Consider the following 24,903-nt stretch of genomic DNA (forward strand, 5'->3'; position numbering starts at 1 on the left):
ATGTAAGATCCACTATGGACTTGACTCTCACTATAATGTTAGATCCACTATGGACTTGACTCTCACTATTATGTTAGATCCACTATGGACTGGACTCTCTCACTATAATGTTAGATCCACTATGGACTTGACTCTCACACTATTATGTTAGATCCACTATGGACAGGACTCTCACTATTATATTAGATCCACTATGGACAGGACTCTCTCACTATAATGTTAGATCCACTGTGGACTGGACTCTCATATTACTATGTTAGGTCCACTATGGACTTGACTCTCACTATTATGTTAGATCCAATATGGACTGGACTCTCACACTATTTGGTTGGATCCACTATGGACTGGACTCTCAATATTAAGTTAGACCCACTATGGACTGGACTCTCAATATTAAGTTAGACCCACTATGGACTGGACTCTCCCACTATTATGTTAGATCCACTATGGACTGGACTCTCACACTAAAATGTTAGATCCACTATGGACTGGACTCTCACTATTATGTTAGATCCACTTTGGACTGGACTCTCACTATTATGTTAGATCCACTATGGACTAAACTCTCTCACTATTATGTTAGATCCACTATTGGCTGGACTCTCACTATTTTGTTAGAACCACTATGGACTAGACTCTCACTCTTATGCTAGATCCACTATGGACTGGACTCTCACAATATTATGTTAGATCCACTATGGACTGGACTCTCACACTATTATGTTAGATCCAGTATTGGCTGGACTCTCACACTATTATGTTAGAACCACTATGCACTGTATTCTCACTATTATGTTAGATCCACTATGGACTGGACTCTCACACTATTATGTTAGATCCAGTATTGGCTGGACTCTCACACTATTATGTTAGAACCACTATGCACTGTATTCTCACTATTATGTTAGATCCACTATGGACTGGACTCTCGCTATTATGTTTGATCCACTATGGACTGGACTCTCACTTTTATGTTAGCTCCACTATGGACTGGACTTTCACTATTATGTTAGATCCACTATGGACTGGACTCTCGCACTATTATGTTAGATCCACTATGGACTGGACTCTCACTATTATGTTGGATCCACTATGGACTGGACTCTCCCAATATTATGTTAGATCCACTATGGACGGGACTCTCACTATTAAGTTAGATCCACTATGGACTGGACTCTCACTATTATGTTAGATCCACTATGGACTGGACTCTCACACTATTATGTTAGATCCACTATGGACTAGACTCTCACGCTATTATGTTAGATCCACTATGGACTGGACTCTCACACTATAATGTAGATCCACTATGGACAGGATTCTCACTATTATGTTAGATCTACTATGGACTGGACTCTCACTATTATGTTAGATCCACTATGGACTGGACTCTCCCAATATTATGTTAGATCCACTATGGACTGGAGTCTCACTATTATGTTAGATCCACTATGAACTGGACTCTCCCACTATTATGTTTGATCCACTATGGACTGGACTCTCACTACTATGTTAGATCCACTATGGACTGGACTCTCACACTATTATGTCAGATCTACTATGGACTACAGAGGAGCCTTTTGATGTTAATTCCAAGTAAGCACTATATTGTGGACGCCGTCTGCTCCACATTTACCGCTAAGTGTTTTTTTCCCGGGTTTCGATTTGTTTTCTTCGTCTGTCCGGGCAGGAAAAAAAGTTGTGTTTTGCCTCCAGTCAATTCTGGGGCTTGCACGAGTGCTTGGGTGAGCTTAGGTTCAGTAAGAAGAAATGTTAATTCCCGAAGAACGCTTGTGTAGTTGTTGATCACAGAGACCAGGTACGTCTTGGCGAGTACTTTCCAAAGGGGGACTTTTATTTAGCACGACTGACGAGACAAAAGTATCAGTGCAGCACTCCAAAGAACAATGAAACATTCCTGCTGCGGAAACATCCGGAACCACGTCGCCGCCTGTGAAAGACAGCGGACCGACAAAAAAAACAACAACAACCCAAAACAGTTAAACAGAGCCAAAGTGTTGGATTGTGACATTTGCAAGAGAGAAGATGAGGTGGGCGGGGCTTCTTAGGCGGCGCTCACACCGGAGATCCGGACCCAAAATTAGAAAAAAACAATACCCAGTACACACTTTAGACTGGTGTTTTTGTCATGTGACCAAAGGCTGGGCAGTAACGAACACGCATTAAGTAAGGAAGGGGTTAATCATTTTGCAATGCAGTCTGCTGAAAATGATGGAAAAGCGCCACTCGACATAGCAACCGATGCCGTGGTTAAAGTTAAAATTGCCACAAAGCACATTTTAAGTGATTTAATATTTTACCGCAGGGGTCACCAACGCAGGTCGCCCGTAAGGACCAGATAAGTCGCCTGCTGGCCTGTTCTAAAAATAGCTCAAATAGCAGCACTTACCAGTGAGCTGCCTCAATTTTTTTCAATTGTATTTATTCACTAGCAAGCTGGTCTTGCTTTGCTCGACTTTTTTAATTTTAAGAGAGACAAAACTCAAATAGAATTTGAAAATCCAAGAAAATATTTTAAAGACTTGGTCTTCACTTGTTTAAATAAATTATTTTACTTTGCTTCTTATAACTTTCAGAAAGACAATTTTAAAGAAAAAATACAACCTTAAAACTGATTTTAGGATTTTTAAACACATACCGTTTTACCTTTTAAATTCCTTCCTTTTCTGTCCTGACAATTTAAATCAATGTTCAAGTAAATTTATTTTTTTATGTAAAGAATAATAAATACATTTTAATTTAATTCTTCATTTTAGCTTCTGTTTTTTCGACACAGAATATTTGTGAAATATTTCTTCAAACTAATTATGATTGAAATTAAAAAAATATTCTTGCAAATCTAGAAAATCTTTAGAATCAAATGTAAATCCTATTTCAAAGTCTTTTGAATTTATTTTAAAATTTTTGTTCTGGAAAATCTAGAAGAAATAATGATTTGTCTTTGTTAGAAATAGCTTAGTCCAATTTGTTATATATTCTAACAAAATGCAGATTGGATTTTAACCCATTTAAAACATGTCATCAAAATTCTAAAATTAATCTTAATCAGGAAAATGTACTAATAATGTTCCATAAACTATTTTTTAAATTTTTTTCAAAAACATTAGAATTAGCTTGTGTTTCTCTTCTTTTTTTCAGTTGAATTTAGAATTTTAAAGAGTTGAAATTGAAGATAAACTATGTTTCAAAATTTAATTTTAATGTTTTTCCTGTTTTCACCTCTTTTAAACCGTTCAATTAAGTGTTTTTTTTTCATCATTTATTCTCTACAAAAAATATTCCGTAAAAGGAAAAAAAATGCACGACAGAATGACAAACAGAAATACCCATTCTTTTAATATATGTATAGATTTATTTATTAAAGGTAAATTGAGCAAATTGGCTATTTCTGGCAATTTATTTAAGAGTGTATCAAACTGGTAGCCCTTCACATGAATCAGTACCCAAGAAGTAGCTCTTGGTTTCAAAAAGGTTGGTGACCCCTGCTAAATATGTCACGTTTCATGTGTCGGGTAAACCGTGACCCTTCCTACTGCAAACTGCACATAAGGCAAAGACTTATTACGTGACTCAATCGGACAACTTTTAGGATGTTTCCTCCTGAGAACTAGCAGCAGTGGACATTTCTGTTTTTTGGGGTCTTTTTTGCCAGCTAAACATTTATAAAAGTAAAATATCATGTACAAGTTGATTTATTCCAGTAATGAGATGAGACTAATAGGTGACATCGGCTCCAATCATGCAACTCAAGATATTTCGAGGCATTTTTTTTGATGATTATGGTCTAGAGCTTGGAAAAAAAAGCTCAAATTGAAAATCTCAGGACATTTTGGGTCGTCAAAAACTGTAAAGCGTGAATGTTAAGTAACAGATGATGACTTTATGTCATTTATTAGTTTCACATTTTAAGTTAAATCGCTGCCATGAATGGATTATTGAATTTTAGGACCTTTTCGTTCGTCTATTTTTTGCCTAGCAGCACCGCCATTGTGGGCGGGGCCAATCGATCGTCGCCGCCCATTTAGTTAGCACAGTTAGCATCTGTGCTAATTGCTACTTTGTGTGTGTTTTAAATGTTTTTTGTTTTTAGCCTTTTAATAGCATTTTTTTCTAGTTTTGTTTGCTCAACATGAGTCCGAAAAAGTTGGAAATATTCGAGAAGTGTCTACAGCGTCGTCGACACTGCCTCCTAGCCGCCTCACCCTTTTTTTCGTCCGCACGCCAAGTAGATTAACCAACACAGTAAAAGCCATTCCTTTCTCATTTGCAATCCGTGTAGTGAGCTGGTTGTTAAAATTAAGGACTTTTGTCATTTTAAACTGAGTGCACCACATGGCTAGTGACTCTGTGTGCGTGTCGGCAGCTAGTTGTTGTTGTCGTTTGTTATTAAACTGAAAATTTGATCCAACTTATGTTTGTTTTTGTGTTGAAAGTGAAGAAAATGTTCTTAAAATAGGGACTTTTGTCGAGGCTGGGGCCCATTATTCATGCTCAATAAATAAACTTCTCTATTTACGAAATTAAGTTTGTGAATTGTATAATCTGCTGGGTTGAAAACTCAAGTTTATTTTTATATTCTCTTATGTTTACCATCTTAGATTTCATTAACATCTTCTAAAATGCCTGATCTATTTTTAATGTATTGTTTTGTCGTGTGGATCTGTTTTAGAGCTGTAATGACGCCGCATCCAACGTGTTGTCGTGTGCATCAATGTACTTTAAATAAATGAAATGTACTTAAAACAAAACATTTATAGAACTAAAATATCGTGTACAAGTTGATTTATTCCAGTAATGAGATGAGATTAATATGTGACATTGGCTCAAAACATGCAACTCAAGATATTTCGAGGCATTTTTTGATGATTATGGTTTAGAGCTTGGAAAAAAAAGCTCAAATTGAAAATCTCAGGACATTTTGGGTTTTCAAAAACTGTAAAGCGTGAACGTTAAGTAACAGATGATGACTTTATGTCATTTATTAGTTTCACATTTTAAGTTAAATCGCTGCCATGATTGGATTATTGAATTTTAGGACCTTTTTGTTCGTCTATTTTTTGCCTAGCAGCACCGCCATTGTGGGCGGAGCTAATCGATCGTCGCCGCCCATTTAGTTAGCACAGTTAGCATCTGTGCTAATTGCTACTTTGTGTGTGTTTTAAATGTTTTTTGTTTTTAGCCTTTTAATAGCATTTTTTTCTAGTTTTGTTCGCTCAACATGAGTCCGAAGCAAGTTGGAAATATTCGCCAAGTATCTACAGCGTCATCGACATTGCCTTTTTTTCATCACCCTTTTTTTCCTCCGCAAGCCAAGTAGATTAACCAACACAGTAAAAGCCATTTCTTTCTCATTCGCAATCCGTGTAGTGAGCTGGTTGTTAAAATTAAGGACTTTTGTCATTTTAAACTGAGTGCACCACATGGCTAGTGACTCTGTGTGCGTGTCGGCAGTTAGTTGTTGTTGTCGTTTCTTATTAAACAGAAAATTTGATCCAACTTGTTATATTTGTTTGATGAACAGTTTATGGGACTTGATATTGTGTTGGAAATGAATAAATTGTTCGTAAAATAGGCACTTTTTTCGAGGCTGGAGGCCCATTATTTATGTTCAATAAACAAACTTCTCTGTTTACGAACTCTGTTGAAGAACCAATTGAGTTTGTGAATCTGCTGGGTTTGAATAATCAGGTTTTTTTTATATTCTCTTATATTTACCTTCTTCGATTTCATGATAATCTTCTAAAATGCTAAAATGCTTAATCTATTTTAATTGTTTTGTGGTGTGGATCTGTTTTGGGGCCAACATGTTGTGTGCATCAGTGTGCTTTAAATAAATGAACTGTACTTATAACAACATTTTTTCTTACATGTCCTCTGCAGTGGACATTTTTATATTACATAATAGGGCTAAATTTGTAACTCTGACAAAACAAAACAAGAAAATCCACATCTGAGAAGGCTTTTTCCTGCCATGACAAAAAAGACCAGTGTGTTGGACGCCCGGGCGGGTGTGAACGCAGCCTTGAGACCAAACAGCTTCAGTCAGAGTTCCTAAAGTACTTTCCTTACACTTAGTACGAGAAAAAAAAAAAAAAAAGACATCTCTACCCGTTAGTGCTTTGTTTTTTGTTTTTTTTTAAAGATACTATTACATAAATAAACATTTTATTTTTCAGTGTTCACAACAGATAAGTTCCAGTGTGACTGGAAGACTAACTTTAACTCCACCGTGTTCCAGTTGGCAGCAACAAGAGTTTTTTGGTCCACCTTGCAGAGAACGTTCGAGTCCTACGTGCCGAGTCCTACGTGCCGAGTCCTACGTGCAGAGTCCTGCGCCGTTTTTTTTCTTACAAACCCCGTTTCCATATGAGTTAGGAACTTGTGTTAGATGTAATTATAAACAAAATACAATGATTCGCAAATCCTTTTCAACCCATATTCAGTTGAGTATGCTACAAAGACAACATATTTGATGTTCAAACTGATAATTTTTAATTTTTTTTCCAAATAATCATTAACTTCAGAATTTGATGCCAGCAAAACGTGACAAAGAAGTTGGGAAAGGTGGCAATAAATAAATACTGAAAAAGTTGAGGAATGCTCATCAAACGCTTATTTGGAACATCCCACAGGTGTGTAGGCTAATTGGGAACAGGTGGGTGGCTTGATTGGGTATAAAAGCAGCTTCCCAAAAAATGCTCAGTCTTTCACAAGAAAGGATGGGGCGAGGTACACCCCTTTGTCCACAACTGCGTGAGCAAATAGTCAAACAGTTTAAGAACAACGTTTCTCAAAGTGCAATTGCAAGAAATTTAGGGATTTCAACATATACGGTCCATAATATCATCAAAAGGTTCAGAAAATCTGGAGAAATCATTCCACGTAAGCAGCATGGCCGGAAACCAACATTGAATGACCGTGACCTTCGATCCCTCAGACGGCACTGTATCAAAAACCGACATCAATCTCTAAAGGATATCACCACATGGGCTCAGGAACACTTCAGAAAACCACTGTCACTAAATACAGTTCGTTCCTACATCTGTAAGTGCAAGTTAAAGCTCTACTATGCAAAGCGAAAGCCATTTATCAACAACATCCAGAAACGCCGCCGGCTTCTCTTGGCCAGAGATCATCTAAGATGGACTGATGCAAAGTGGAAAAGTGTTCTGTGGTCTGACGAGTCCACATTTTGAATTGTTTTTGGAAATATTTGACATTGTGTCATCCGGACCAAAGGGGAAGTGAACCATCCAGACTTTTATGTATGCAAAGTTCAAAAGCCAGCATCTGTGATGGTATGGGGGTGTGTCAGTGCCAAAGGCATGGGTAACTTACACATCTGTGAAGGCACCATTAATGCTGAAAGGTTTTGGAACAAGATATGCTGCCATCTAAGCGCCATCTTTTTCATGGACGCCCCTGCTTATTTCAGCAAGACAATGCCAGGCCACATTTATCACGTGTTACAACAGCGTGGCTTCGTAAAAAAAGAGTGGGGGTACTTTCCTGGCCCGCTTTCAGTCCAGACCTGTCTCCCATCGAAAATGTGTGGCGCATTATGAAGCGTAAAATACGACAGCGGAGACATCGGACTGTTGAACGACTGAAGCTCTACATAAAACAAGAATGGGGAAAGAATTCCACTTTCAAAGCTTCAACAATTAGTTTTCTCAGTTCCCAAACGTTTATTGAGTGTTGTTAAAAGAAAAGGTCATGTAACACAGTGGTGAACATGCCCTTTCCCAACTACTTTGGCACGTGTTCAGCCATGAAATTCCGGGTAAATTATTATTTGCAAAAAAAAATAAAGTGTATGAGTTTGAACATCAAATATCTTGTCTTTGTAGTGCATTCAACTCAATATGGGTTGAAAATGATTTGCAAATCATTGTATTCCGTTTATATTTACATCTAACGCAATTTCCTAACTCATATGGAAACGGGGTTTGTAATTAATGTCCCGTGACGCCACCGCGTACATCCTCGCGTCCTGTTGGTGGGGTGGGGGTGTGTGGGGGTATCTCCGACCGGTGTTTGTTTCAGATTGTGGTGTGCAAAACGGTGCAGTGAGGAGCCGAGGCCGGTTCTTAGCGGGGCCCAGAAAGGTGGCCCCTCCTCCTCCTCCTCCTGGTGTCCTACTTGCAGGTGAAGACCTCCGTCCGCTCGCTGCAGGTGTTGCACTTGACGAAGCAGCACCACTGGAACTTACAGTTGCACTGCCAGACTTTGGTATACTGGTGCGTGTTGTAGCCCCGCCCACAGCACATCAGGTCGCAGCCGTCCGTGTGCGGCGAGGTGCGGTTGCAGAGGCGGCCCCGCGTGCCCACGCTGCCCGTGGCCGCGTCCTCCTCGCAGTAGTTGGGCGACCTCTCGATGAAAACGAGGTCCGTGTCCATGGGCTTGCGGTAGCCCTGAGTCTGCTTCACCTTCAGGTGGGTGGGCTGGCGCAGGCGGCTGGCCCGCACCACCTCCACGTGCACCGCCTCCTTGTACTTGTCCTTCAGGACGTACCCGATCTCCCGGAACTTGGGGAGCGTCGTCCAGCACGTCTTGGTGGTGCAGGAGCCCGACACGCCGTGGCACTTGCACTCCAGCTTCATCCTTTCTTCCAGGACCTGCGGGGGACACACACCACATTTAAAGTTCTGGACTTTTTATAAATGTGTCCAGCGTGACACAAATATTTCATCACCCTCGCTTGTTTGCTACACTTTGGAGCCAAGTGGAACTGCCTTGAAGGACAGCCTTGTACAAAACAAAACAGCAAAAACACAAAGAGGCTTCACTACACATCTTAACTTTCATGGACCCACAACTTCATGGAGGACAACCTTGTAAAATAAAATAAAAATATATGTATATATATATATATATTTTTAAAAGGCTTCACTTCACATCTTAAATTCAAGTAAGACGCTTTCAAGGACCCACCACTTCATGGAGGACAGCCTTGTAAAATAAAAATAAAATAAAAAAATTTAAAAACGGCTTCTCTACACGTCTTAAATTCAAGTACGGCACATTCATGGACCCACCACTTCATGAAAGACAACCTTGTAAAAAGAAAAAAAAAAAGGCTACTCTACACATCTTAAATTCAAGGATGGGGCTTTCATGGACCCACCACTTTATGAAAGACAACCTTGTAAAAAGAAAAATAAATAGACTTCTCTACACATCTTAAATTCAAGTATGGCCCTTTAAAGTACCCACTACTTTATGGAGGAAAGCCTCGTAAAAATAAAAATAAATAGGCTTCTCTACACATCTTAAATTCAAGTGTGGTGCTTTCATGGACCCACCACTTCATGGAGGACAGCCTTGTAAAGATTTAAAAATAAAAAAAAAAAAAAAAATAAAAAGGCTTCACCACACATCTTAATTTCAAAAACGGTGCTTTCATGGACCCACCACTTCATGGAGGACAACCTTGTAAAAATGAACAAATAGGCTTTACTACACTTCTTAAATTCAATTATGGCGCTTTCATGGACCCACCACTTCATGGAAGACAACCTTGTAAACTTTAATATTGTTTTAAAAAGGCTTCTCTACACATCTTAAATTCAAGTATGGCCCTTTAAAGTACCCACCACTTCATGGAGGAAAGCCTCGTAAAAATAAAAATAAATAGGCTTCTCTACACATCTTAAATTCAAGTAAGGTGCTTTCATGGACCCACCACTTCATGGAGGACAGCCTTGTAAAAATTTTAAAATGAAAAAAAAAAAATAAAAAGGCTTCACCACACATCTAAAACAAGGACAGCCTTGTAAAAATTTAAAAATGAAAAAAAAATAAAATAAAAAGGCTTCACCACACATCTTAAATTCAAAAACGGTGCTTTCATGGACCCACCACTTCATGGAGGACAACCTTGTAAAAATTAACAAATAGGCTTTACTACACTTCTTAAATTCAATTATGGCGCTTTCATGGACCCACCACTTCATGGAAGACAACCTTGTAAACTTTAATATTGTTTTAAAAAGGCTTCTCTACACATCTTAAATTCAAGTATGACGCTTTCATGGAACCACCACTTCATGGAGGACCTTATGAAAAGAAAGATAAATAGGCTTCTCTACACATCTTAAATTCAAGAATGGCGCTTCTATCGACCCAACCATTTCATGGAAGACAGCCTTGTAAAATTTAAAAACGAAAAAGGAAAAAAAAAGAAAAAAGGCTTCACTACACATCTTAAATTCAAGTATGGCACTTTCATGGACCCACCACTTCATGGAATGCAAACTTGTAAAAACAAAACAAAAAAGGCTTCTCTACACATCTTAGATTCAAAAACAGCACTGTTACGGATCCACCACTTCATGGGAGACGGCGTTGTAAAAATAAAAAAAATAGGCTTCCCTACACATCTTAAATTCTAAACTTGAGGTGCACCATCAAGCATGGAGTGATGGTTTAATAACTTATAAACGCATGCTTACCTTAGCTAAAGCTAAATATTACTCAAATCTCATCCACCGTAATAAAAACGATCCTAAATTTTTGTTTAGTACGGTAACATCGCTAACCCAACAAGGGACCCCTTCCAGTAGCTCCACCCACTCAGCTGATGACTTTATGCAATTCTTTAGTAAGAAAATTGAAGTCATTAGAAAGGAGATTAAAGACAATGCGTCCCAGCTACAACGGGGTTCTATTAACACTGATACGATGGTATACACGGCGGATACTGCCCTCCAAAATAGTTTCTCTCGTTTTGAGGAAATAACATTAGAGGAATTGTTACAACGTGTAAATGGAATAAAACAGACATGTTTACTTGACCCTCTTCCTGGGAAACTGATCAAGGAGCTCTTTGTATTATTAGGTCCATCAGTGCTAAATATTATAAACTTATCACTCTCCTCGGGCACTGTTCCCCTAGCATTCAAAAAAGCGGTTATTCATCCTCTTCTTAAAAGACCTAACCTCGATCCTGACCTCATGGTAAACTACCGACCGGTGTCTCACCTTCCCTTTATTTCAAAAATCCTCGAAAAAATTGTTGCGGAGCAGTTAAATGAACACTTAGCGTCTAACAATCTATGTGAAACCTTTCAATCCGGTTTCAGGGCAAATCACTCCACGGAGACAGCCCTCGCAAAAATGACTAATGATCTATTGCTAACGATGGATTCTGATGCGTCATCTATGTTGCTGCTCCTCGATCTTAGCGCTGCTTTCGATACCGTCGATCATAATATTTTATTAGAACGTATCAAAACACGAATTGGTATGTCAGACTTAGCCCTGTCTTGGTTTAACTCTTATCTTACTGATAGGATGCAGTGTGTCTCCCATAACAATGTGACCTCGGACTACGTTAAGGTAACGTGTGGAGTTCCCCAGGGTTCGGTCCTTGGCCCTGCACTCTTCAGCATCTACATGCTGCCGCTAGGTGACATCATACGCAAATACGGTGTTAGCTTTCACTGTTATGCTGATGACACCCAACTCTACATGCCCCTAAAGCTGACCAACACGCCGGATTGTAGTCAGCTGGAGGCGTGTCTTAATGAAATTAAACAATGGATGTTCGCTAACTTTTTGCAACTCAACGCCAAAAAAACGGAAATGCTGATTATCGGTCCTGCTAGACACCGAACTCTATTTAATAATACAACTCTAACATTTGACAACCAAACAATTAAACAAGGCGACACGGTAAAGAATCTGGGTATTATCTTCGACCCAACTCTCTCCTTTGAGGCACACATTAAAAGCGTTACTAAAACGGCCTTCTTTCATCTCCGTAATATCGCTAAAATTCGCTCCATTCTGTCCACTAAAGACGCTGAGATCATTATCCATGCGTTTGTTACGTCTCGCCTCGACTACTGTAACGTCGTATTTTCGGGTCTCCCCATGTCTAGCATTAAAAGATTACAGTTGGTACAAAATGCGGCTGCTAGACTTTTGACAAGAACAAGAAAGTTTGATCACATTACGCCTGTACTGGCTCACCTGCACTGGCTTCCTGTGCACTTAAGATGTGACTTTAAGGTTTTACTACTTACGTATAAAATACTACACGGTCTAGCTCCATCCTATCTTGCCGATTGTATTGTACCATATGTCCCGGCAAGAAATCTGCGTTCAAAGGACTCCGGCTTGTTAGTGATTCCCAAAGCCCAAAAAAAGTCTGCGGGCTATAGAGCGTTTTCATTTCGGGCTCCAGTACTCTGGAATGCCCTCCCGGTAACAGTTCGAGATGCCACCTCAGTAGAAGCATTTAAGTCTCACCTTAAAACTCATTTGTATACTCTAGCCTTTAAATAGACTCCCTTTTTAGACCAGTTGATCTGCCGTTTCTTTTCTTTTTCTTCTATGTCCCACTCTCCCTTGTGGAAGGGGTCCGGTCCGATCCGGTGGCCATGTACTGCTTGCCTGTGTATCGGCTGGGGACATCTCTGCGATGCTGATCCGCCTCCGCTTGGGATGGTTTCCTGCTGGCTCCGCTTTGAACGGGACTCTCGCTGCTGTGTTGGATCCGCTTTGGACTGGACTCTCGCGACTGTGTTGGATCCATTGTGGATTGAACTTTCACAGTATCATGCTAGACCCGCTCGACATCCATTGCTTTCCTCCTCTCTAAGGTTCTCATAGTCATCATTGTCACTGACGTCCCACTGGGTCATTATTGTCACCGATGTCCCACTGGGTGTGAGTTTTCCTTGCCCTTATGTGGGCCTACCGAGGATGTCGTGGTGGTTTGTGCAGCCCTTTGAGACACTAGTGATTTAGGGCTATATAAGTAAACATTGATTGATTGATTGATTGATTAAATTCAAGTATGTCGCTTTCATGGACCCACCACTTCATTGAATGCAACCTTGTAAAAAGGAAGAAAAAAAAAGGCTTCTCTACACATCTTAAATTCAAGTATGGCGCTTTTATGGACCCAAAACTTCATGGAGGACAGCCTTGTAAAAATAAACAAATAGGCTTCTCTACACATCTTAAATTCAAGTATGGCACTCTAATGGAACCACCACTTCATGGAGGACAACCTTGTAAAAATTTAAAAATGAAAAAAAAATAAAATAAAAAGGCTTCTCTACACATCTTAAATTCAAGTATGGCACATTCATGGACCCACCACTTCATGGAAGAGAACCTTGTAGAAAAAAGAAAAAATAGGCTTCTCTACACATCTTACCATCAAGCATGGCGCTTTCATGGACCCACCACTTCATGGAAGAGAACCTTATAAAAATACAAATAAAAAGGCTTCTCTAAACATTTTAAATTCAAGTTTGGTGCTTGCATGGACCCACCACTTCATGAAACATAACCTTGTAGAAAAAAAAAAAAGAAATAGGCTTCACTACACATCTTAAATTCAAGTATGGCGCTTTCAGGGACCCACTACTTCATGGAGGACAGCCTTGTAAAAATGGCAAGAATAAAATAAAAAGGCTTCACCACACATCTTAAATTCAAGTACGGTGCTTTCATGGACCCACCACTTCATGGAAGACAACCTTGTAAAAACAAACAAAAAAAGGCTTCTCTACACATCTTAAATTCAAGTATGGCGCTTTAAAGTACCCACTACTTCATGGAGGAAAGCTTTGTAAAAGTAAAAATAAATAGGCTGCACTACACATCTTAAATTCAAGTATGGCACTTTCATGGACCCACCACATCATGGAATGCAAACTTGTAAAAAAAAAAAAAAAAAAGGCTTCCCTACACATCTTAGATTCAAAAACAGCACTGTTATGGACCCACCACTTCATGGGAGACGACGTTGTAAAAATAAAAAAATAGGCTTCCCTACACATCTTAAATTCAAGTATGTCGCTTTCATGGACCCACCACTTCATTGAATGCAACCTTGTAAAAAGGAAGAAAAAAAAAAGGCTTCTCTACACATCTTAAATTCAATTATGGCGCTTTCATGGACCCAAAACTTCATGGAGGACAGCCTTGTAAAAATAAACAAATAGGCTTCTCTACACATCTTAAATCCAAGTATGGCACTCTAATGGAACCACCACTTCATGGAGGACAACCTTGTAAGAATTTAAAAATGAAAAAAATAAATAAATAAAAAGGCTTCTCCACACATCTTAAATTCAAGTATGGCACATTACTGGACCCACCACTTCATGGAAGACAACCTTGTAAAAATAAAAATAAATAGGCTTCTCTACACATCTTAAATTCAAGTATGGCACTTTCATGGACCCACCACTTCATGAAAGACAACCTTGTAGAAAAAAAAAAAGAAATAGGCTTCACTACACATCTTAAATTCAAGTATGGCGCTTTCATGGACCCACCACTTCATGGAGGACAGCCTTGTAAAAATTTAAAAATGAAAAAAATACAATAAAAAGGCTTCACCACACATCTTAAATTCAAGTACGGTGCTTTCATGGACCCACCACTTCATGAAACACAACCTTGTAAAAAGAAATAAGCTTCTCTACACATCTTAAATTCAAGTACGGTGCTTTCATGGACCCACCACTTCATGGAAGACAACATTGTAAAAACAAACAAAAAAAGGCTTCTCTACACATCTTAAATTCAAGTATGGTGCTTTAAAGTACCCACTACTTTATGGAGGAAAGCTTTGTAAAAGTAAAAATAAATAGGCTTCTCTACACATCTTAAATTCAAGTATGTCGCTTTCATGGACCCACCACTTCATGAAACACAACCTTGTAAAAAGAAATAGGCTTCTCTACACATCTTAAATCCAAGTATGGCACTTTCATGGACCCACCACTTCATGGAGGACAGCCTTGTAAAAATTTAAAAATGAAAAAAATACTATAAAAAGGCTTCACCACACATCTTAAATTCAAGTACGGTGCTTTCATGGACCCACCACTTCATGGAAGACAACCTTGTAAAAAGAAAAAGAAATAGGCTTCTCTACACATCTTAAATTCAAGTATGGCCCTTTAAAGTACCCACCACTTCATGGAGGAAAGCCTCGTAAAAATAAAAATAAATAGGCTTCTCTACACATCTTAAATTCAAGTATGGCGCTTTCATGGACCCACCACTTCATGGAGGACAACCTTGTAAAAAATCAAAAATGAAAAAAATAAAATAAAAAGGCTGCACTACACATCTTAAATCCAAGTATGGCGCTTTCATGGACCCACCACTTCATGGAGGACAGCCTTGTAAAAATTTAAAAATGAAAAAAATACAATAAAAAGGCTTCACCACACATCTTAAATTCAAGTACGGTGCTTTCATGGACCCTCCACTTCATGAAAGACAACCTTGTAAAAAGAAAAATAAATAGGCTTCTCTACACATCTTAAATTCAAGTATGGCGCTTTAAAGTACCAACTACTTCATGGAAGAAAGCCTTGTAAAAATAAAAAAAAAATAGGCTTCACCACACATCTTAAATTCAAGTATGGCGCTTTCATGGACCCACCACTTCATGGAGGACAGCCTTATAAAAAATTAAAAATGAAAAAAATTAAATAAATAGGCTTCACTACACATCTTAAATCCAAGTATGGCACTTTCATGGACCCACCACTTCATGGAATATAACATTGTATAAAGAAAAAAAAATATGCTTCACTACACATCTTAAATTCAAGCATGGCGCTTTCATGGACCCACCACTTCATGGAGGACAGCCTTGTAAAAATGAACAAATAGGCTTTACTACACATCTTAAATTCAAGTATGGCGCTTTCATGGACCCACAACTTCATGGAGGACAACCTTGTAAACTTTAATATTGTTTTAAAAAGGCTTCACTACACATCTTAAATTCAAAAACAGCGCTGTAGTGGACCCACCACTTCATGGAAGACAACCTTGTAAAAATAAACAAATAAGCAACAATATACATTGATATCAGTGGAATGTTTATCCTGGTATCGATCCGCCCATCACTCAGATAGAAAATACCCCAAATCTGTACTGACATTTATTATTATTATTATTATTATTATTTGGATTATTTGCAAACAACTTTGTGATACAATGAAAATACTTGATCCAGCCATCCATTTTCTACTGCTTGTCCAGTTAATAATAATAATAATAATAATAATAATCCACCATATGGGCAATATTGCAAAACACCAAAGTGGATATTTCCTGCCACCTCATTAGTGCAAACACACACACACACACACACACACACACACACACACACACACACACACACACACACACACACACACACACACACACACACACACACACACACACACACACACACACACAGAGAGAGAAATAGAGAGAGAGACAGCGGGTAGCTGTCCAATGATTGTCTGCAGGCTTTGGTCGTCCGGTGCAGTCAGGATTCCCAAAAATGTAAAACACACAAAAAAAGCCACAAGGAATGTGGAGCTCGAAGGGTCCAGACAACTGGATGGAAACGTCGACTTACAGATTGTCCCTCAAAAACCTCTCATCTGTTACACACACCAGGGGAAATATCCTTTTTATCAGCTCATTTGTCACGAGTGACACTTCCCCTGTCATCATTTTCAAAATGGAAGAGGCTGATTTCAATACCGGTAATCTGAAATCGCATAAAGGGGAGAAGATTAAGAGCTATTCAGTAGGATTTAAGGTCCAAGCTATTGAATACCGGTATGCTAAAAAGAACAGTAAGCAGCTATGTTTTATTAATATACCTGTGGAGCCGACGGTCCGACAGACGGCGAGCGAGTGAAGATGAGGAGCGGAAGAGCGACCTGGACTGAGGTTTTATTGAAAAATAAACAAAGTCAAACTGCTCAAGCCATGTCCTTCCTTAATGGTCCTGGGAACCCGCAAGACGATGGCATGAGACCGTCACAATACCGTAGCCGCTGTGTCAACTATGAGTCATTAAATGACTCCCGCCTCCTAGTGGTAGAGGGCGATAGTGATCCTTCTTGCGACTACTCAGCTGCAGAAGAAGTGAAATGAGTGACGTGATATGTGCTGGAGGAGGTAATAAAGGAAGATCTCCATCAAGACAGAGAGACTTTTAAAACTGAAGAAAGATAAGGAAGACTTCTATAAACAAGTTATCGTTGCTTTTTATCGGAAGGAGCTGGCATGGACTATATTTATAAGTAAACTAAGACCATAATAACATTTTTTTTAATTAAATGTGCTTTTCATGATAGTATCCTTATATCACACTCCAATTTTTAATGCATACCTTTGGTAAGCGCCGGAGTGAGAAGAGGTTTTAAAATAATTAGCGCATGCTTACTTTTACCGCATGCCTTTGGTAAGTGCAGGAGTAAGAAGATGTTTTAAATTAATTAGTGCCCCGGCACTATATATATATATATATATATATATATATATATATATATATATATATATATATAATGTATGTATGTATATATAGATAACAAAAAATAGTCTTCATGTATGCGTGTATTATGGCCAAAGCAATAATTAAGATTGTTGTTATCAATATTGAAATCATGATTACTGATTGTTAAGTAAATCAGTGTTGGGGTGTGCACGTAATACCATCATGTCATTTGTAATGTCTAATAAAAAGACTATGGATAAACGTTATCCAAATATTAGTTGTTTTTTTATTCTTAAATAACATCAACTGATTCCCGGGCGTGGCCACAGCTGCTGCTCACTGCTCCCCTCAAGTCCCAGGGAGTGATCAAGGGTGATGGGTCAAATGCAGAGGATAATCTCACCACACCTAGTGTGTGTGTGTGACAATCATTGCTACTTTAACTGTAACTTTTTGTCATTACATGATGCCTTCATCTCTATTTTTGCATTTTGATTGTCCATCCATCCATCCATCATCTTCCGCTTATCCGAGGTCGGGTCGCGGGGGCAACAGCATTTTGATTGTTTTTATTATTATTTTTTTTTTAAGTGCTGTACATGTTTATGTACAGCAAAAAACACAATTAATGTATAAAACACAATCAATGTTGAAAAAACAACAACTTTGTGTTTACTTTTTGGTATGAAAATAAAAGACAAAGCAGTTTGACTAATAAAGACGTAGTCTAATAAACAAACATGTTTCAGTTTTCCATGTTTGTGTTTTATTTCCTGTCAGCGCTCTTATTTTGGTTCAGTTTCCTGCTGGCCTCCCTAAGTGCTGTTCCCCTCAGCTGCCACTGATTGATTGGCAACTGGACACACCTGCTGCCAATCACTTCTTCCTGCCTTGCCCTCCAGTCAGTGTTGGAGTATTGTTTCCTGTTTCATGTATGCTGTGGAACGCCTGTTTGCTGCATGCTGTGAGCTATTCCCTGGATCCTGACTCCTGTCCCTGTTTGCTGTTTCCTGATTTCTGGTTAGTCTTGTCCTTACATTTGTTGAACATTAAAACCATGTTCTCTTCTTACAAGCCTGACATCTCTGCATCTTGGGGTAGGTCACCACCACGACATGACAGTTGTCATGGTAATGTCATGTTGTCATGGTGATGTCATGTTGTCATGGTAAAGTAATGTTGTCATGGTAATGTAATGTTGTCATGGTGATGTAATGTTGTCATGTTGTCATGGTACTGTAATGTTGTCATGGTAATGTAATGTTGTCATGGTGATGTAATGTTGTCATGGTGATGTAATGTTGTCATGTTGTCATGGTAATGTAATGTTGTCATATTAATGTCATGTAGTCATGGTGATGTCATGTTATCATGGTAATGTTGTCATGGCAATGCTGTCATATTGATGTCCTGTTGTTATGGTAATTTAATGTTTTCATGGTAATGTTGTCATAGTAATAATCTCCTACTAATGTGATGTTGTCATGGTAATGTCATGTTGACATGGTAATGTTGTTATTGTCATGTTGTCATGGTAATGTCATCTTGTCATGGTCATGTTGTCATGGTAATGTCATCTTGTCATGGTCATGTTGTCATGGTAATGTCATGTTAATGTGTGTTGTCATGGTAATTTAAAGTCGTCATGTTAATGTCATGTTGTCATGGTAACGTCATGGTCATGTTGTCATTGTAACGTAATGTTTTCATGGCCATGTTGTTGTGTTAATGTCATGTTGTCATGGTAATGTCATCTTGTCATGGTCATGTTGTCATGGTAATGTCATGTTAATGTGTGTTGTCATGGTAATTTAAAGTTGTCATGTTAATGTCATGTTGTCATGGTAACGTCATGGTCATGTCTTCATTGTAACGTAATGTTTTCATGGCCATGTTGTCGTGTTAATGTCATGTTGTCATGGTAATGTCATGGTGATGTCATGGTAATGTCATGGTGATGTCATGGTAATGTCATGGTGATGTTGTCATGGTAATGTCATGTTGTCATGTTGTCATGGTAATGTCATGTTAATGTATGTTGTCATGGTAATTTAAAGTTGTCATGTTAATGTATGTTGTCATGTTAATGTCATGTTGTCATGGTAATGCAATGTTGTCATGGTCATGTCATGTTGTCACGTTAATGTTGTCATGGACATGTCATGTTGTCACGTTAATGTTGTCATGGTCATGTCATGTCACGTTAATGTTGTCATTTTCATGTCATGTTGTCACGTTAATGTTGTCATGGTAATGCAATGTTGTCATGGTCATGTCATGTTGTCACGTTAATGTTGTCATGGTCATGTCATGTTGTCACGTTAATGTTGTCATGGCAATGCAATGTTGTCATGGTCATGTCATGTTGTCACGTTAATAATGTCATGGTGATGTCATGTTGTCATGGTGATGTCATGTTAATGTCATGTTGTCATGTTAATGTATGTTGTCATGTTATTGTTGTCATTTTAATGCAATGTTGTCATGGTCATGTCATGTTGTCACGTTAATGTTGTCATTCTAATGCAATGTTGTCATGTCATGTTGTCACGTTAATGTTGTCATTCTAATGCAATGTTGTCATGGTCATGTTATGTTGTCACGTTTACTTTGTCATGGTAATGCAATGTCATGGTAATGTTGATATGATAATGTTGTCATGTCAATGTTGTCATGGTCATGTCATGTTAATGTTGTCTTGTTAATGACATGGTCATGCAATGTTGTCATGGTCATGTCATGTAGTCACATAAATGTCGTCATGGTAATGCAATGTTGTCATGTTAATGTCATGCTGTCATGGTAATGTATGTTGTCATGGTCATGTCATGTTGTCATGGTCATGCAATGTTGTCATGGTCATGTCATGTTGTCATGGTCATGCAATGTTGTCATGGTCATGTCATGTTGTCATGGTCATGCAATGTTGTCATGGTCATGTCATGTTGTCATGTTAATGTTGTCATGGTAATGCAATGTTATTATGATAATGTAATGTTGTCATGTCAATGTTGTCATGGTCATGTCATGTTGTCATGTTAATGTTGTCATGGTAATGCAATGTTGTCATGTTGTCATGGTAATGTTATTATGATAATGTAATGTTGTCATGTCAATGTTGTCATGGTAATGTAATGTTGTCATGATAATGTTGTCATGGTAATGCAATGTTGTCATGGTCATGTCATGTTAATGTCATGTTGTCATGGTAATGTATCTTGTCATGTTAATGTAATGTTGTCATGGTCATGTCATGTTAATGTCATGGTAATGTATCTTGTTATGTTAATGTAATGTTGTCATGTTAATGTCATGTTGTCATGGTAATGTATCTTGTCATGTTAATGTAATGTTGTCAAGTTAATGTTGTCATGGTCATGTCATGTTGTCATGTTAATCTCATGTTGTCATGGTCATGTCATGTTGTCATGGTCATGTCATGTTGTCATGTTAATGTCATGTTGTCATGGTCATGTCGTCATGTTAATGTCATGTTGTCATGGTCATGTCATGTTGTCATGGTCATGTCATGTTGTCATGGTCATGTCATGTTGTCATGGTCATGCCATGTTGTCATGGTCATGCCATGTTGTCATGGTCATGTCATGTTGTCATGGTCATGCCATGTTGTCATGGTCATGTCATGTTGTCATGGTCATGTCATGTTGTCATGGTCATACAATGTTGTCATGGTCATGTCATGTTGTCATGGTCATGTCATGTTGTCATGGTCATGCCATGTTGTCATGGTCATGCCATGTTGTCATGGTCATGTTGTCATGGTCATGTTGTCATGGTCATGGTCATGTTGTCATGGTCATGTTGTCATGGTCATGTCATGTTGTCATGGTCATGCCATGTTGTCATGGTCATACAATGTTGTCATGGTCATGTCATGTTGTCATGGTCATGTCATGTTGTCATGGTCATGCCATGTTGTCATGGTCATACAATGTTGTCATGGTCATGCCATGTTGTCATGGTCATGCCATGTTGTCATGGTCATACAATGTTGTCATGTCATGTTGTCATGGTCATGCCATGTTGTCATGGTCATGTCATGTTGTCATGGTCATGCCATGTTGTCATGGTCATGTCATGGTCATGTCATGTTGTCATGGTCATGTCATGTTGTCATGGTCATACAATGTTGTCACGTTAATGTTGTCATGGTAATGCAATGTTGTCATGGTAATGTTATTATGATGATGTAATGTTGTCATGTCAATGTTGTCATGGTAATGTAATGTTGTCATGATAATGTTGTCATGGTAATGCAATGTTGTCATGGTCATGTCATGTTGTCATGGTAATGTATCTTGTCATGTTAATGTAATGTTGTCATGGTCATGTCATGTTAATGTCATGGTAATGTATCTTGTTATATTAATGTAATGTTGTCATGTTAATTTCATGTTGTCATGGTAATGTATCTTGTCATGTTAATGTAATGTTGTCAAGTTAATGTTGTCATGGTCATGTCATGTTGTCATGTTAATGTCATGTTGTCATGGTCATGTCATGTTGTCATGGTAATGTCATGTTAATGTCATGTTGTCGTGGTCATGTTGTCATGGTCATGTCATGTCGTCATGGTCATGCCATGTTGTCATGGTCATGCCATGTTGTCATGTTCATGCCATGTTGTCATGGTCATGCCATGTTGTCATGGTTATGTCATGTTGTCATGGTCATGCCATGTTGTCATGGTCATGCCATGTTGTCATGGTCATGTCATGTTGTCATGGTCATGCCATGTTGTCATGGTCATGTCATGTTGTCATGGTCATGTCATGTTGTCATGGTCATGTCATGTTGTCATGGTCATGTCATGTTGTCATGGTCATGCCATGTTGTCATGGTCATGTCATGTTGTCATGGTCATGTCATGTTGTCATGGTCATGCCATGTTGTCATGGTCATGTCATGTTGTCATGGTCATGCCATGTTGTCATGGTCATGCCATTTTGTCATGGTCATGCCATTTTGTCATGGTCATGTCATGTTGTCATGGTCATGTCATAGTCATGTCATGTTGTCATGGTCATGCCATGTTGTCATGGTCATGCCATGTTGTCATGGTCATGCCATTTTGTCATGGTCATGCCATTTTGTCATGGTCATGTCATGTTGTCATGGTCATGTCATAGTCATGTCATGTTGTCATGGTCATGCCATGTTGTCATGGTCATGCCATTTTGTCATGGTCATGTCATGTTGTCATGGTCATGTCATAGTCATGTCATGTTGTCATGGTCATGTCATGTTGTCATGGTCATGTCATGTTGTCATGGTCATGTCATGTTGTCATGGTCATGTCATGTTGTCATGGTCATGCCATGTTGTCATGGTCATGTCATGTTGTCATGGTCATGTCATGTTGTCATGGTCATGTCATAGTCATGTCATGTTGTCATGGTCATGCCATGTTGTCATGGTCATGCCATGTTGTCATGGTCATGTCATGTTGTCATGGTCATACAATGTTGTCATGTTGTCATGGTCATGTCATGTTGTCCTGTTAATGTCATGTTGTCATGGTCATGTCATGTTGTCAAGGTCATGTCATGGTCATGACATGTTGTCATGTTAATGTCATGTTGTCATGTTGTTGTCATGGTCATGTCATGTTGTCAAGGTCATGTCATGGTCATGACATGTTGTCATGGTCATACAATGTTGTCATGTTGTCATGGTCATGTCATGTTGTCCTGTTAATGTCATGTTGTCATGGTCATGTCATGTTGTCAAGGTCATGTCATGGTCATGACATGTTGTCATGTTAATGTCATGTTGTCATGTTGTTGTCATGTTGTCATGGTCATGTCATGTTGTCAAGGTCATGTCATGGTCATGACATGTTGTCATGTTAATGTCATGTTGTCACGTTGTTGTCATGTTGTCATGGTCATGTCATGTTGTCAAGGTCATGTCATGGTCATGACATGTTGTCATGTTAAAGTCATGTTGTCATGTCATGTTGTCATGGTCATGTCATGTTGTCATGTCATGGTCATGTCATGTTGTCATGTCATGTTGTCATGGTCATGTCATGTTGTCATGTTAATGTCATGTTGTCATGGTCATGTCATGTTGTCATGGTCATGCAATGTTGTCATGGTCATGTCATGTTGTCACGTTAATGTTGTCATGGTAATGGTAATGTTATTATGATAATGTAATGTTGTCATGTCAATGCAATGTTGTCATGGTCATGTCATGTTATCACGTTAATAATGTCATGGTGATGTCATGTTGTCATGGTCATGTCATGTTGTCACGTTAATGTTGTCATGGTATGCCATGTTGTCATGGTCATGTCATGTTGTCACGTTAATAATGTCATGGTAATGGTAATGTTATTATGATAATGTAATGTTGTCATGTCAATGTTGTCATGGTAATGCAATGTTGTCATGGTCATGTCATGTTGTCACGTTAATAATGTCATGGTAATGTCATGTTGTCATGGTCATGTCATGTTGTCACGTTAATGTTGTCATGGTAATGCAATGTTGTCATGGTCATGGTAATGTTGTTATGGTAATGTCATGTTGTCACATTAATGTTGTCATGGTAATGTCATGTTGTCAGAATAATGTTGTCATGGTCATGCAATGTTGTCATGGTCATGTCATGTTGTCACATTAATGTTGTCATGGTAATGTCATGTTGTCACATTAATGTTGTCATGGTAATGTCATGTTGTCACATTAATGTTGTCATGGTCATGTAATGTTGTCATGGTAATGTCATGTTGTCTTGATAATGTTGTCATGGTCATGTCATGTTGTCACATTAATGTTGTCATGGTAATGCAATGTTGTCATGTTAATGTTGTCATGGTCATGTCATGTTGTCACATTAATGTTGTCATGGTCATGTCATGTTGTCAGATTAATGTTGTCATGGTCATGCAATGTTGTCATGGTAATGTCATGTTGTCTTGTTAATGTTGTCATGGTCATGTCATGTTGTCACATTAATGTTGTCATGGTCATGTCATGTTGTCACATTAATGTTGTCATGGTCATGTCATGTTGTCAGATTAATGTTGTCATGGTCATGCAATGTTGTCATGGTAATGTCATGTTGTCACGTTAATGTTGTCAAAGTTATGGTAATGTAGTCATGATAATGTAATGTTGTCATGTTAATGTTGTCATGTTAATGTTGTCATGGTCATTCAATGTTGTCATGGTCATGTAAATAAAATGTTGTCATGCTCACCACGACAAAAGGATGAGGTTGAACACAAGAATCAGAATTGAGCATCAATGTTACCAAAGTGGCATTTTCCTGGTTAGGCAGATTATTGAACTAAAAATTATACAAATTATGTTTTTTAATCAACTAATTAAACAAATACTTTCGTCTGAAAATTATGCTTTCATTGGCAGGAGTGGTACTGTTGTTAAAATGAGATTATTATTAAAACTATATATATACATCTAATCATTTTATATAATGTATATCTAAACTAATCATTAGACTGGAAAGCAAAGGTAGAGGACTGGAATTTCTAAAATGTGAAGCGTCATCATTTCTAAAACACAAGTACAGTAATTTGGAAAACATGAACAAGTTGAAAGCAAAACTGAACATTTTTTGACCAC

At 38.4% G+C, this 24,903-nt stretch overlaps 1 protein-coding gene across 2 annotated transcripts in view; it reads right to left on the bottom strand.

Annotated features, from left to right (window-relative positions):
• Positions 1-1,834: 1,834 nt before the first annotated feature.
• wnt7bb (wingless-type MMTV integration site family, member 7Bb) overlaps positions 1,835-24,903 on the bottom strand; it is a 152,666-nt gene continuing 129,597 nt past the window's right edge. For both annotated transcript variants that reach the window (XM_061916857.1, XM_061916856.1), the window contains exon 4: positions 1,835-8,639. In XM_061916857.1, coding sequence (XP_061772841.1) covers positions 8,160-8,639 — 480 coding nt within the window. In that variant the 3' untranslated portion in view covers positions 1,835-8,159. The remainder of the gene's footprint in view (positions 8,640-24,903) is intronic.

This window comes from Nerophis ophidion, linkage group LG12 (assembly GCF_033978795.1).
Source record: "Nerophis ophidion isolate RoL-2023_Sa linkage group LG12, RoL_Noph_v1.0, whole genome shotgun sequence".
NCBI lineage: Eukaryota > Metazoa > Chordata > Actinopteri > Syngnathiformes > Syngnathidae > Nerophis > Nerophis ophidion.